At 42.2% G+C, this 14,921-nt stretch overlaps 1 protein-coding gene across 1 annotated transcript in view; it reads right to left on the bottom strand.

The window, feature by feature from the left end:
- The window catches only part of XPNPEP3 (X-prolyl aminopeptidase 3), a 301,518-nt gene that overhangs the window by 106,098 nt on the left and 180,499 nt on the right, over window positions 1-14,921 (bottom strand). The window contains exon 8 of the mRNA XM_075321922.1: window positions 1,617-1,800. Within this exon, the coding sequence (XP_075178037.1) occupies window positions 1,617-1,800 (184 nt within the window). The remainder of the gene's footprint in view (window positions 1-1,616; window positions 1,801-14,921) is intronic.

Raw genomic sequence — 14,921 nt, 5'->3', positions numbered from 1 at the left:
CCACTTTGCTTTAGTTCCTGTGAAGCACCTGAAGGGTTAATAAACTTCTTGGATGTGGTTTTGAGTACTTTGAGGCGTGCTGTTTTGAGAATGGTGTCACTTTTAGGTATTTTCTGTCACTTAGGCCTCTCAAAGTCACTTCAAATGTGATGTGGTCCCTAAAAAAATGGTTTTGTGAATTTTGTTGAAAAAATGGGAAATTGCTGATGAACTTTGACCCCTTCTAACTTCCTAACCCCAAAACATTTTGTTTCAGAAATTGCGGTAATGTAAAGTAGACATGTGGGAAATGTTATTTATTAACTGTTTTGTGTGACATAACTCTCTGGGTTAAGGGCATAAAAATTAAAAGTTTGAAAATTGCAAAATTTTCAAAATTTTCATCAAATTTCCGATTTTTTCACAAATAAAAGCAAAAAATATCGTTCTAAATTTATAACTATCATGAAGTACAATATGTCACGAAAAAACAATGTCAGAATCACCGGGATCCGTTGAAGCGTTCCAGAGTTATGACCTCATAAAGTGACACTGGTCAGAATTGCAAAAAATGGCCTGGTCATTAAGTACAAAACTGGCTTCGTCCTTAAGGGGTTAAAAGAATCATTTTTTCAACAGCTTTCGTTTTGGTTTTGAACATGTCATTCTTCATGAGTTTCCTAATATTCAGACTCCCAAAATGCCTTCCTTCAGTTTTGCTCCATACAGTCCCTGAAACTTGGTACACAGGGACCTTCTTTCGGTAAAGCTTTAACAAGTTGCTTCATCAGTCCAAGCTTAATGTGGAGTGATGGCAGGAGAGCTTTAGTGGGATCAACTAAACTTTGTAAAGAGGTTCTCGGTGGCCTACTTTTTTGGCTCCAGTGATGAGTCCTATCCCGGCTGTCCCAGTCACACAAAAAGCATGGGTACTTTGTGTATCCTCCTTGCTGCCCAAGGAGCAAAGTGGAACTTTCAGATCACCACATATTGACCATCCTTGTAGTTAAGTTTCTTGCGAATGAAGTCTAAATTTTCACAGCTTTCCTTCATTGGCACAGAACGCCCTACAGACACTGAAGCATACTTGCTGCCATTGGGCAGTAGTGCAATTTATAGACTTTTTTTTGATAATCAATAGCCTCCACTCTCTCACATTGTACTCAGTGTTACATTTTCCATCAACCCACGAACATCACTGTAATACATTAGAGCACCATCTTGAGAAAAGTATGGAAGCAATTTCTTCTCTGCGCCTCTGTAGCATGAAAAACAGGTACCAGGAGCTAGCAGGTTCTTTTTCTTTAGTCTAGAGCCTAAAAGTTCTGCAGAAAGTTTAGGAAGGTGCAAATCATTGACTAAATTATTTAGTTTATGCTGTGAAAATAGCTGTGGCTTGTTGGGATTATGCACCAAAGGTCATGCAAAAGGGTCAAAGTGCAAGACAAAAACCTATGGAGCCAGTGTTCGTGAAAAAACTGTACGTGATGGAATTTTTCCAAACTGTTCAGAGATTGAAAGTATATAAAAAACACCTCTTACATTTCATACACTTTTACCCCTGCAGACCATTGATATGTGTATTCAGAGCAGTTTCACTGCCTAACTATCTGCATACATAGTGAAAACAAACTTACTTTGAAAAGTTGACCATCGCTGCATCTTTTCTGCACAATGCCTAAGTCTCTGAGTTTTATTTCCAGTTGATTCAACATATGGCTATACAGGTTCTCCAAGCTGGTGCCTGGGATGCAAAGACAAAGGCAAGACTTCTGTACCTCCAATACAGATTCATACAGTTCTTCTTGTGCGGCAGTAAACCTGTAGAATGAAGAAATAAAAATATGCAGATTTTAATTTTTTTCACAAAAAAAAAATAAAATCCAAAATATATAGCGTAGAATTATATTTATTTTTTGATAAAAGGAACCTGTCAGGTGCAATATGCACCCAGAACCACAAGCAGTTCTGAATGCATATTGCTAATCCCTGCCAGCAGTCCCAGTCTATAGTAGCATAGATAGAGATCTTTACAAAGAATATTTCTAAAGATCCTATATGATATGCTAATGAGAACAGGGACTAGTCACAAGGGTGTTAGTTCCTAACCTCATTCCGCCCTCTTAGCATGGTATTCAATGCAGCATCATCAGCAGTGACGCGCGTACCTGTGACCGCTGATCAGAAGTCCCGGCACTTCTAGCTATGCGCACTGGACTTCTCTGAAGCTGGGATGTGTACACCCAGCTTCATACTGCGCATGACCGGAAGTGCCGGGGACATCTGATTAGCAGTGACAGTGGACACAAGTACGCGCGTCACTGCTGATGATGCTGCATTGAATAGCTTCTTAGCATGTCCCTGTGAGCGTGCTAACATGCTAAGAGGGTGGACTGAGTGCAAGAACTAACACCCTTGGAACTAATCCCTGCGCTCATTAGCTTATCATAAGGGATCTTTAGAAATACTTTTTCTACAGATCTTTTTTATCTATGCTAGTGTATACAGGGACAGTTAGGCAGGGATTAGCAATATATACCAAGAACTGCTCGTGGTTCTGGGTGCATATTGCACTTGACAGGTTCACTTTACCTCCTTCACCCCTGAGAAATTTTCTGTTTTTTATTTTTTTTCCCCTTCTTCCAAGAGCCATAACCTTTTTATTTTTTCTCTCAATGATGGCTTCTTTTTTGCGGGAAGAGTTGTACTTTTGAATAACACCATTCACTCTGCCCCATAGTGTACTGGCAAACAAGAAAAAGATTCCAAGTGCCGTGAAATTGCAAAAAAAAAATGCAATTCCATAATGCTTTTTTGTTTGTTTTTTTATTATTATTTACAAAGTTCAATATATGGTAAAATTGACCTGGTAATATGATTCCACAGGTTAATACCAGTATGTAGATAACCATCATTTCTAGTTTTTTATAATTATTATTATTATGTAAATGTGAGAAAAAAAAAATTGTCAAAAAAATGTATTTGCTTTTGTGGCTATTTTCCAAAACCTGTAACGTTCTCATTTTTCAGGATTAGGGGCAGTATTTTTGCACCCTGAGATGATACCATTTTGGAGTAAATACAATGTTTTGGTGGCTTTTTATTGCATTTTATTGCAATGTTGCGGCGACTGAAAAAATGTACCGTATTTTTTGGACTATAAGACGCACCCTTGTTTTAGAGGAGGAAAAAATAAAAAAAAATTAAAGTAAAAAAATGTGCTCATGACACACTTATTTTACTGCTGAGTGTTATGAAGGTAATAATATCCTCAAATTCTGTACTCATATCCCCCATTCTGGGTACCTTCCAGGTATAAATGGCCCCCATCGTGGAATATCGTATTTTTCGGACTATAAGACGCACCGGACTATAAGACGCACCCTGGTTTTAGAGGAGGAAAATAGGAAAATAAAACTTTAAGCAAAAAAATGTGGTCATGACACACTGTTATGGGGCGAAGATCTGCTGCTGACACTGTTATGGGGTAATGTCCCCAAATTCTCTACTAAGGTACCACATCCTGGTAATGATCCTCCTGTATATGATCCTGCTATAAACCCCCATCCTGCTCATATACCCCCATCCTATTGATATACCCCCCATCCATCCTGCTCATATACTCCCATCCTGCTCATATACTCCCATCCTGTTCATATACCCCCATCCTGTTCATATACTCCCATCCTGTTCATATACTCCCATCCTGTTCATATACCACCATCCTGTTCATATACTCCCATCCTGTTCATATACCCAATACTGTTCATATACTCCCATCCTGCTCATATACCCCCATCCTGCTCATATACCCCCATCCTGTTCATATACCCCCATCCTGTTCATATACCCCCATCCTGTTCATATACCCCCATCCTGCTCATATACCCCCATCCTGTTCATATACCCCCCATCCATCCTGCTCATATACTCCCATCCTGCTATATACCCCCATCGTGCTCATATACCATCCTGGTATATGGCCTGTATCCTATAGCACAGAGAAAAAAAATAAACGTTTATACTCACCTGTTCCTCACTCCCTGCAGCACCGATTATCTTCCTCTTTGCACCACTGATCTGTGTGTGTAGAGCCGTCCCCCTGCAGCACACGATGTATTCCTGTCTGTGCCGATCAGCTGATCAGCACAGATCAGCTGACCTGTACAGACAGGAAGACATCGTGTACTGCAGGGGGACGGCTTCACTCACGGGGACGGGTGAGTATACTGATTCACTGCACCCCGTGCTGATGATGACGCGCGGGGAGCAGTGAATACAGCCGCACATGATCACTCCAGGCTGTAGTTGCCAGGGGTGATCATGCAGGCCGGCTCTTTACTATGCGCGCGTCCCCGCTCGTCCTCCCGCCCACATATCAGCGCCGGCTTCTGCGCAGAGAAATGGGCGGGAGGATGGGCGTGCATATGTAATGAGCGGGCCCACGTGGTCACGGCAGGCGCTGCTACAGCCTGCTCGTGCCCCCGATGACCCGCTCCACCGCAGCACCCTCATTCCCGGCCGCAGCCCTATAGTCAGACCATAAGACGCACCCCCAACTTTCCCCCAACATTTGGGGGACAAAAAGTGCGTCTTATGATCCGAAAAATACGGTATGTATGTTCCCCATCATTATATGTGTGATCCTCCAATATGCTGTGTGTGTGTGTGTGTGTGTGTGTATATAGAGTTATATACGGTGTGTGTGTGTGTGTATATAGAGTTATATACTGTGTGTGTATTAGTGTAATGACAAAAAAAAATTTTTTATGAAACCATTTGCAATTGAGGAGCTTTTATGGGTAATTTAAGAATAAGTATTCCTTTTTTTTTGTTTTTTAAAAAAAGTTCCCCCTTTCATTCAAATGAAATAAGGCAAAAATTATTTTTTCCCCCCAAAAAAGGACATGCAATTTTGCATTATTGAAACGAAAATAGTAATAACTAAGCAACTGTTATTATTCGTTTTTCAACAAATACGGTATAAATATATACAATATGTACAAAAGAAGTGTTTAAAAATTATTTTTTTCCTATGAATTTTAGATTCAAAAATTCCATTTTTTTCGATTTCACATGTAGTTCCTCCATCAGTTTTACAGCAGGTTCAGCATTTTGGTTAGATCTGGGAATGTCAATTAATGACTCCTCGACCAACCAGTGCGCCTTCAAACACTTAATTGCCTTCTTGCACTTTGTCTTGGTGACTGAGGTTAACAGTTCATTGAAGGACGCTTTGTTGTAGTGTTGCGACTGGAACCAGGCATTTGCCCATTCATAGCAGTATCATGTGTGGTTTGCGATTGCGAAGTGCTGGCTTAAGCTTGAAATATTGATAGTCGGATTCGTTTTCTTTGATGAATTGATTCCAAAGGAGATTGATTCTCCATTAACGTTGGTGACATCAAATAACTGAGAAAGTGTTGCAGTGAATTTATCAGAAGGTTTCTTTTTGTTTTTGTCATTTAGATCAATCAGACGATTGAGTTTCTTTCTGATGAGTCCACTGGATAAAAGTGGGAAGTCTAGAGTTTCCCTCCAGAGCAATTCTATATCCATTATCATATTTTTTATTCGATCCAGTCGCTGTTTCTCGCTGTTGAACAGAAAACTGAAGTTTCCAAAAATTTGGCCGTTCGTTGGCATCCGCATGAGATTGGAGAGCTTTTCAACATATGGAATACTTGGATCTCTTTTCTGTTGAGAATAGGAGGACAGATTCCTCGTCCAGATACACCTGTTTGCCTTTACACTGTTGCTGGAATTTCTAGAAGACATTTTCTGAATGACCTGCACTTCTTGATTGTAAAACTTGAAACTTTGCACAGAAAATGAAAAGATAATACTAAATTACAAAATATTTTAAAATATTCCAGAATGTTCTAGATGTGAATAACATACCACTTTTTGTTACAACTTAGAAAGATATTTTCTTTATAGAGCAAAAACAATATTAAATTAAGATTTTTATATTGATTAAAATATTAATGAATATTTTAATCAATATAATCTCTATGTTTTACCTTTGATTGATCTTTACTTGAAGAAACTATTATGGTCAAAATATCGTATTAAATTCCTCAAACAAATTATGATATTTGTCTCACTTTCTTTTTATATCTTTCACTGAACTACCAGACCTACCCCTGTACGCACTCTTTCATATCAACATTTAGTTTCTTATTTTCTTTCCCAATATTTCTTAGAAATCTATAAACATTTACACTATTTATTTATTACGATAATTTTATCACTTATTCACTTCATATACACTTTTTAAATTAAAAAACTTATTCACAGTAAAATTCACTTTCTAGTATCCAAGATGGCTGCCTCACTCCAACTGTACCACATGCTTTTCAATTCTTTCAGCTCTTCTTATAGCACGTTTGTAAGGCTAGATCTAACTTTTAAAGAAAACGTTAAATATAAATTTTTAATGGGTAACAATGTCATATTTTACACTAGATTATTCTTATTCTAGATGTTCTAAATTATTCCTGAATATTCTAAATCATTCCAGAATCTTCAAAAAATTAACACACGAAAAATCGTTTTTTTGAAATGAAAAAGAGGGGGAACTTTTTTTGAATATTTTACAAATTTGAAGATACTATTGTCATTTGAATGCAATTGTTTCTCGAATGTAAGGGGTTTCAGTTTCATTTTCGTTTTGCAAAATTTTTAAAATAGTCATCACACTAGTGGGTATATATAGAGTTATATACTGTGTGTGTGTGTGTGTGTGTGTGTGTATATATATATAGTTATACAGTGTGTGTGTATATAGTTATATAGTGTGTGTGTATATATAGTTATACACTGTGTGTATATAGTTATATACTGTGTGTATGTGTGTGTGTGTGTGTGTATGTAGTTATAGTAGTTATATACTATGTGTGTGTGTGTGTATATATAGAGTTATACAGTTAGGTCCAGAAATATTTGGACAGTGACACAATTTTCGCGAGTTGGGCTCTGCATGCCACCACATTGGATTTGAAATGAAATCTCGACAACAGAATTCAAGTGCAGATTGTAACGTTTAATTTGAAGGTTTGAACAAAAATATCTGATAGAAATTGTAGGAATTGTACACATTTCTTTACAAACACTCCACATTTTAGGAGGTCAAAAGTAATTGGACAAATAAACCAAACCCAAACAAAATATTGTTATTTTCAATATTTTATTGCGAATCCTTTGGAGGCAATCACTGCCTTAAGTCTGGAACCCATGGACATCACCAAACGCTGGGTTTCCTCCTTCTTAATGCTTTGCCAGGCCTTTACAGCCGCAGCCTTCAGAGGTCTTGCTTGTTTGTGGGTCTTTCCGTCTTAAGTCTGGATTTGAGCAAGTGAAATGCATGCTCAATTGGGTTAAGATCTGGTGATTGACTTGGCCATTGCAGAATGTTCAACTTTTTTGCACTCATGAACTCCTGGGTAGCTTTGGCTGTATGCTTGGGGTCATTGTCCATCTGTACTATGAAGCGCCGTCCGATCAACTTTGCGGCATTTGGCTGAATCTGGGCTGAAAGTATATCCCGGTACACTTCAGAATTCATCCGGCTAATCTTGTCTGCTGTTATGTCATCAATAAACACAAGTGACCCAGTGCCATTTAAAGCCATGCATGCCCATGCCATCACATTGCCTCCACCATGTTTTACAGAGGATGTGGTGTGCCTTGGATCATGTGCCGTTCCCTTTCTTCTCCAAACTTTTTTCTTCCCATCATTCTGGTACAGGTTGATCTTTGTCTCATCTGTCCATAGAATACTTTTCCAGAACTGAGCTGGCTTCATGAGGTGATTTTCAGCAAATTTAACTCTGGCCTGTCTATTTTTGGAATTGATGAATGGTTTGCATCTAGATGTGAACCCTTTGTATTTACTTTCATGGAGTCTTCTCTTTACTGTTGACTTAGAGACAGATACACCTACTTCACTGAGAGTGTTCTGGACTTCAGTTGATGTTGTGAACGGGTTCTTCTTCACCAAAGAAAGTATGCGGCGATCATCCACCACTGTTGTCATCCGTGGACGCCCAGGCCTTTTTGAGTTCCCAAGCTCACCAGTCAATTCCTTTTTTCTCAGAATGTACCCGACTGTTGATTTTGCTACTCCAAGCATGTCTGCTATCTCTCTGATGGATTTCTTCTTTTTTTTCAGCCTCAGGATGTTCTGCTTCACCTCAATTGAGAGTTCCTTAGACCGCATGTTGTCTGGTCACAGCAACAGCTTCCAAATGCAAAACCACACACCTGTAATCAACCCCAGACCTTTTAACTACTTCATTGATTACAGGTTAAGGAGGGAGACGCCTTCAGAGTTAATTGCAGCCCTTAGAGTCCCTTGTCCAATTACTTTTGGTCCCTTGAAAAAGAGGAGGCTATGCATTACAGAGCTATGATTCCTAAACCCTTTCTCCGATTTGGATGTGAAAACTCTCATATTGCAGCTGGGAGTGTGCACTTTCAGCCCATATTATATATATAATTGTATTTCTGAACATGTTTTTGTAAACAGCTAAAATAACAAAACTTTTGTCACTGTCCAAATATTTCTGGACCTAACTGTATACTGTGTGTGTATATAGTTATATACTCTGTGTGTGTGTATATAGTTATATAGTGTGTGTGTGTATAGAGTTATATACTGTGTGTGTATAGTTATATAGTGTGTTTGTGTGTGTGTATAGAGTTAAATAGTGTGTGTGTGTGTATAAATATATATGACCCAACCCCATCCAGGTGTACATTATGCCTTTATATACTATATTATTTATTGCCTTACTTTTACAGATGTGATGCTCACCATGCTTCAGTTTGGTCCTGGCACTAGAAACAAAGTCTCCCATATTTCGAGGACCTGCAGTGATGCAATGAAGAGTCAGGGCACTGTGCTGTTCTGGCCCACCCCTCTTCATTACATCACTGCAGGCCCTTGTCAGCTACGGGGAGACTTTGTTTCTAGAGCAGAGGAAGGAGCAAAGTGAAAGCAATGTGAGCACTCAGCACAGAGACTGCGGGCTGTGCTGTGATGGTATGCCGTGCTCTGGCCCGGACACTGCAGTGATCTGCACTTTCTCCGGGCCAGACATGACTGCAGTGACACCCTGCTCCTGCTTCCTAAACAGCGGCACACAGTTTCCCCAGCCTCTGTAGGAAGCCGGCGGCTGGAGCACCCATGTGTGTCCGCTGTTTACATTAAACAAGTATTGATTTGCTGCTCCTCACACCTGCTTCTAGTCATTGACTGCAGAGAGAGGTGGGCGGGGAGAAGCTATTGAATATTCGTTTACTTTTAGCAGCGGGCACACGTGGTTTCTCCAGCTGCCGGCTTCCTGCAGCAGCGACCCTCCCTGCCTCCTGTGATCCCACTGCATAGCGCTGACTCCCCACAGCTCCCTACCCCGCAGGTACCCCGCTTTGACATTCGGACTATAAGACGCACCCCACACTTTCCTCCCAAATTTGGAGGAAAAAAAGTGCGTCTTATAGTCCGAAAAATACGGTACTTCTTGCAGTTTGATTTTTTTCTTGCCACATCCTTTACTGATTGGATTAATTTATTTTATATTTTGATAGATCAGACATTTCTGGAAACAAAATATTTGTACTTTTTAAAATTTTTTATATTTATTGGGAAAAAGAAAGCTTTGATTTGAAGTTCTGTTTTTTGGGTTTTTTTTTTTTTTTAAAAAAAAACCCAAAACAAACAAAAAACAAAACAACTTTTTACTTTATTTAATATGCCCCTTAGGAGACTTGCAGCTATGATTGTCTGATTACCTGTTCTATACAGAGCAGTGCTGATGCACTTTCCTGTATAGCAGAAATCATAATCTCGTATGAAGGGGAGGACCATGATGGCAGGCACATGAGTCTTCAGCAGACCCCTGGCTGTCATGACAACCCATCGGTGCCCAGTGATCATGTGACAGGTGCGCTTATGTACAGGATCACTGATACGCTTCATGTCTGCGCGCGTTAAATGCCGCTGTCAGTGACTGACAGTTAGTAGGAAAAAAGGAAAAAAAAACACACAGGCAGAGGCAGCCCTGGCACACGCTTCAAACACATTTTCTACAGCGCTGTTCAAGGTGTGCTGAGCGTCTGTGGAGAAAATCCTTTTCAGCTGAAGACTTCATCCACTATTAAGCGGGCTTTACACGCTACGACATCGCTAGCAATTGCTTCCGCATTGCGGCCGGCGGCAGGTAAGGAGACGTTCCTCGCTCCTGCGGTGTCACATACAGCGATGTGTGCTGCCGCAGGAGCGACGAACAACATCGATAATCAACCATTACCGATTTTTGCTTTTGGGACGACCTCTCCATGGTGAACGATTTTCAACATTTTTTAGGTCGCTTAAGGTCGCTGGGAAGTGTCACACGCTGCGATATCGTTAATGACGACGGATGTGCATCACTAACAAAGTGACCCCGACGATAAAACATTAACGATATCGTAGCATGTAAAGCCCCCTTAAGTTCATGCTCAAAACCTATAACTCTGCTCCCCATCTGACTAAACAACTATACTTTACCACTCTCATCACTTCACTAGCGAACAATCCTAAATGACTCTTTGAAACCTTCCACTCCCTCCTGAGCCCTAAAGCACAGACCCCGGTCACCAACCTATGTTCTGATGATCTGGCCACTTTCTTCTTACAAAGATCAGCGACATCCGCCAGGATATTTTTGAAAAATCCCCTCAGAGCCTGGATCCCCTCCTCTCCCACACCTCAAGCTCACTTTCAATATTCGAGCCCGTCACAAAAGAAGAAGTGACCCGTCTCCTCGCCTCTTCCCGCCCAACAACCTGCATTAGTGACCCTATTCCCTCACATCTCCTTCAGGTTCTCTCCCCAGCTGTCACTACCTGTCTAACCAAAATGTTTAACCTCTCTCTATCATCAGGTATCTTTCAATCATCATTTAAACATGCCATCATAACCCCTCTACTTAAAAAACTTTCCCTCAATCAGACCTGTGCCGCTAAAGCTGGGTTCACACTAAACGACAGCGACAACGACGTCGCTGTTACGTCACCATTTTCGGTGACGTAACAGCGACCTTGTAAGTCGCTGTTATGATCGCTGCTTAGCTGTCAAACACAGCAGAAGCAGCGATCATAAGGTCGCTGTGCTACATGTTCAGAGAGCAGGGAGCCGCGCTTAGCGCTGGCTCCTTGCTCTCCTGCAGCACACATCGGGTTAATTAACCCGATGTGTGCTGCAGCTACATGTCACAGTTCAGAGAGCAGGGAGCCGCGCTTAGCGCTGGCTCCTTGCTCTCCTGCAGCACACATCGGGTTAATTAACCCGATGTGTGCTGCAGCTACCTTTCACAGTTCAGAGAGCAGGGAGCCGCGCGCACTGCTTAGCGCTGGCTCCTTGCTCTCCTTGCTACAGTATACATCGGGTTAATTACCCGATGCATACTGCAGCCACATGTCACAGTGCAGGAGCCGGCACTGGCAGCAAGAGCGGAGGCTGGTAACCAGCGTAAACATCGGGTAACTAGGGAAAGGTCTTCCCTTGGTTACCCGATGTTTACGCTGGTTACAGCTTACCGCAGCTGCCAGTGCCGGCTCCTGCTCGCTTCATTTCGTCGCTCTCTCGCTGTCACACACAGCGATGTGTGTGTCACAGCGGGAGAGTGACGACCAAAAAATGAAGCTGGACATTCAGCAACGACCGGCGACCTCACAGCAGGGGCCAGGTCGTTGCTGGATGTCACACACAGCGACAGCGACGGGACGTCGCTGCAACGTCACAGAAAATGGTGACGTAGCAGCGACGTCGTTGTCGTTGTGTGTGACACCAGCTTTACTACAGACCAGTCTCTAATCTTCCCTTTATCTCTAAGCTCCTGGAACACTTGGTGCACTCTCGGCTAATCCGCTATTTATCTGAAAACTCACTTCTCGATCCCTCTCAATCTGGTTTCCGCTCTTTACACTCCACCGAAATGGCCCTCACCAAAGTCTCCAATGATCTATTAAAAGCAAAATCTAACGGCTACTATTCCCTATTGTTTCTCTTGGATCTCTCTGCTGTTTTTGACACTGTGGATCACCAACTTCTTCTCACCATGCTCCGCTCTATTGGCCTAAAGGACACCGCTTTCGCCTGGTTCTCCTCCTATCTCTCCGACCGCTCCTTCACTGTTTCCTTTGCTGGCTCTTACTCCGCTCCTCTCCCCCTCACCTTCGGGGTTCCTCAAGGCTCAGTCTTGGGTCCTCTTCTCTCTATACACCGCCCCTATTGGACAAACCATCAGCAGATTTGGTTTCCAATACCATTTCTATGCTGATGACACCCAATTATACAAATAATCTCCAATCATCACCCCTGCTTTGTTACAAAATACCAGGGATTGTCTGTCTGCTGTCTCTCAAAGCATGTCCTCCCTCTATCTGAAACTGAATCTCTCCAAAACTTTTCTTGTTTCTTGTGTTTCCTCCCTCTACTAACCAACCTACACCCGACATTTCAATTACCTTCAATGATTTAATCATTACACAAAAGTGGCACGCTCGCTGTCTTGGGGTCATATTTGACTCACAACTTTCCTTCATGCCAGAAACAATCACTCACTCGCACATGTCACCTGCATCTTAAAAACATCTCCAAAATCCGACCATTTCTCACTTTCGAAACTGCAAAAACCCTTACTGTCGCTCTTATTCATTCCTGCCTGGATTACTGCAACTCTTTACTGATTGGTCTCCCTCAGACTAAACTTTCTCTTCTCCAATCCATCTTGAATGTAGCAGCCAGGGTCATATTCCTGTCCAGCTGCTTCACTGATGCCTCCACCTTGTGCCATTCATTACACTGGCTACCCATCAGCTACAGAATACAATACAAACTCATATCCCTCACCCACAAAGCTCTCCACAGCTCTGCACCACCATATATCTCATCCCTCAGCTCTGTCTATCATCCTACCCACCCCCTCCGCTCCGCAAATGATCTAAAGGCCCAGTCACACTAAACAACTTACCAGCGATCCCAACAACGATACAACCGGATAGGGATCGCTGGTAAGTTGCTAGGAGGTCGCTGGTGAGATGTCACACTAAGCGACGCTCCAGCGATCCCACCAGCAACCTGACCTGGCAGGCATCGCTGGAGCGTCGCTAGACAGGTTGCTGGTGAGCTGTCACACAGGCAGATCTCACCAGCAACCAGTGACCAGCCCCCAGCGCCGCGTGGAAGCGATGCTGCGCTTGGTAACTAAGGTAAATATCGGGTAACCAACCCGATATTTACCTTGGTTACCAGCGCACACCGCTTAGCGCTGGCTCCCTGCACACCTAGCCACAGTACACATCGGGTTAATTAACCGATGTGTACTTTGCTACATGTGCAGGCAGCAGGAGCCGGCTTCTGCGGACGCTGGTAACCAAGAAGCCCTTACCTTGGTTACCCGATATTTACCTTCGTTACCAGCGTCCGCCGATCTCACACTGCCAGTGCCGGCTCCCTGTTCCCTGCACTCCTAGCCACAGTACACATCGGGTTAATTACCCGATGTGTACTGTGGCTACATATGCAGAGAGCAGGGAGCCGGCACTGACAGCGTGAGAGCGGCGGACGCTGGTAACGAAGGTAAATATCGTGTAACCAAGGTAAGGGCTTCTTGGTTACCCGCTGTTTACCGTGGTTACCAGCGTCCGCAGAAGCCGGCTCCTGCTGCCTGCACATTTAGTTGTTGCTTTGTCGCTGTCACACACAGCGATGTGTGCTTCACAGTGGGAGAGCAACAACTAAAAAATGGTCCAGGACATTCAGCAACAACCAGCGACCTCACAGCAGGGGCCAGGTTGTTGCTGGATGTCACACACAGCAACATCGCTAGCAACATTGCTGCTACATCACAAAAGTTGTTCCTTAGCAGCGATGTTGCTAGCGATGTTGCTTAGTGTGAGTTGGCCTTTAGACTAACATCCTCCATAAAACGAACCTCACACCTCCATTTCCAAGACTTTTCTCGTGCCGCGACAGTTTTCTGGAATGCACTACACCAAAGAATGTGACTAATATTCAGCCCCCAAGTTTTTAAGCGTACATTAAAAACACATCTCTTTAGACAAGCTTATCATCATAACTTACTAACCTAACTCTTCCCTGTCTCACCTTCTAAATGCTATTCATAACCTTCTCTCTCCTATTTCTGTCCTCACATCCTACATACAACTAATAGCACGTAAGGGCACCCAAAAGGTTACTGTCTAATGACCAGATCATTTATCTTTATATATAACCAATAAACTAGCATAACGATGGCCGGACCGGATACAAGTGTGCTTCACCTTTTGTGCCCCCCTCTTTCCCCATAGATTGTAAGCTTTCGAGCAGGGCCCTTATTCCTACTGTAGATGCTGAATTATGTGCTATTTTGTTTTGTTTTTGTCTGTACAAGCCCCCACCTGATTGTAAAGTGCTGCGGAATATGTTAGCGCTATATAAATAAACTTTTTTTATTATTATTATTATTATTATTATTATTATAATGACGGTTAGTGGTTTGTTCTACGCTGGCAGTAAAAGATGATGTTGTGCGTTATTACATAAAAAAGTGGTTTATTATTAAATCATGTTTTTTGGAATAACGCGGATCATAATCTTTGACCGAAAGCGCAGACCAAACCACTAACCATCCTTCCTTCCTACCGATTAGCTCTTTGAGCTTGTGCATCTGCAGCACCAGCCATTTATTTGTCTTAGTTCATCCAATCTGTCTCTCTCTTCTGGTATCTTCCCCTCCTCCCTCAAACACTCTATCATTACTCCATTATTTAAAAAAAACAAAAAAAAAAAAAAACCTCTCTTGACCCATCTTGCACAAATAACTACAGATCAGTCTCTAATCTCTCCTTCATCTCCAAACTCTTTGAGCGCCTGGTCTATTCCCGCCTCACCC

The sequence above is a fragment of the Anomaloglossus baeobatrachus genome, chromosome 8, assembly GCF_048569485.1.
Source record: "Anomaloglossus baeobatrachus isolate aAnoBae1 chromosome 8, aAnoBae1.hap1, whole genome shotgun sequence".
Lineage (NCBI taxonomy): Eukaryota > Metazoa > Chordata > Amphibia > Anura > Aromobatidae > Anomaloglossus > Anomaloglossus baeobatrachus.
This window is presented reverse-complemented; position numbering and strand designations above follow the sequence as displayed.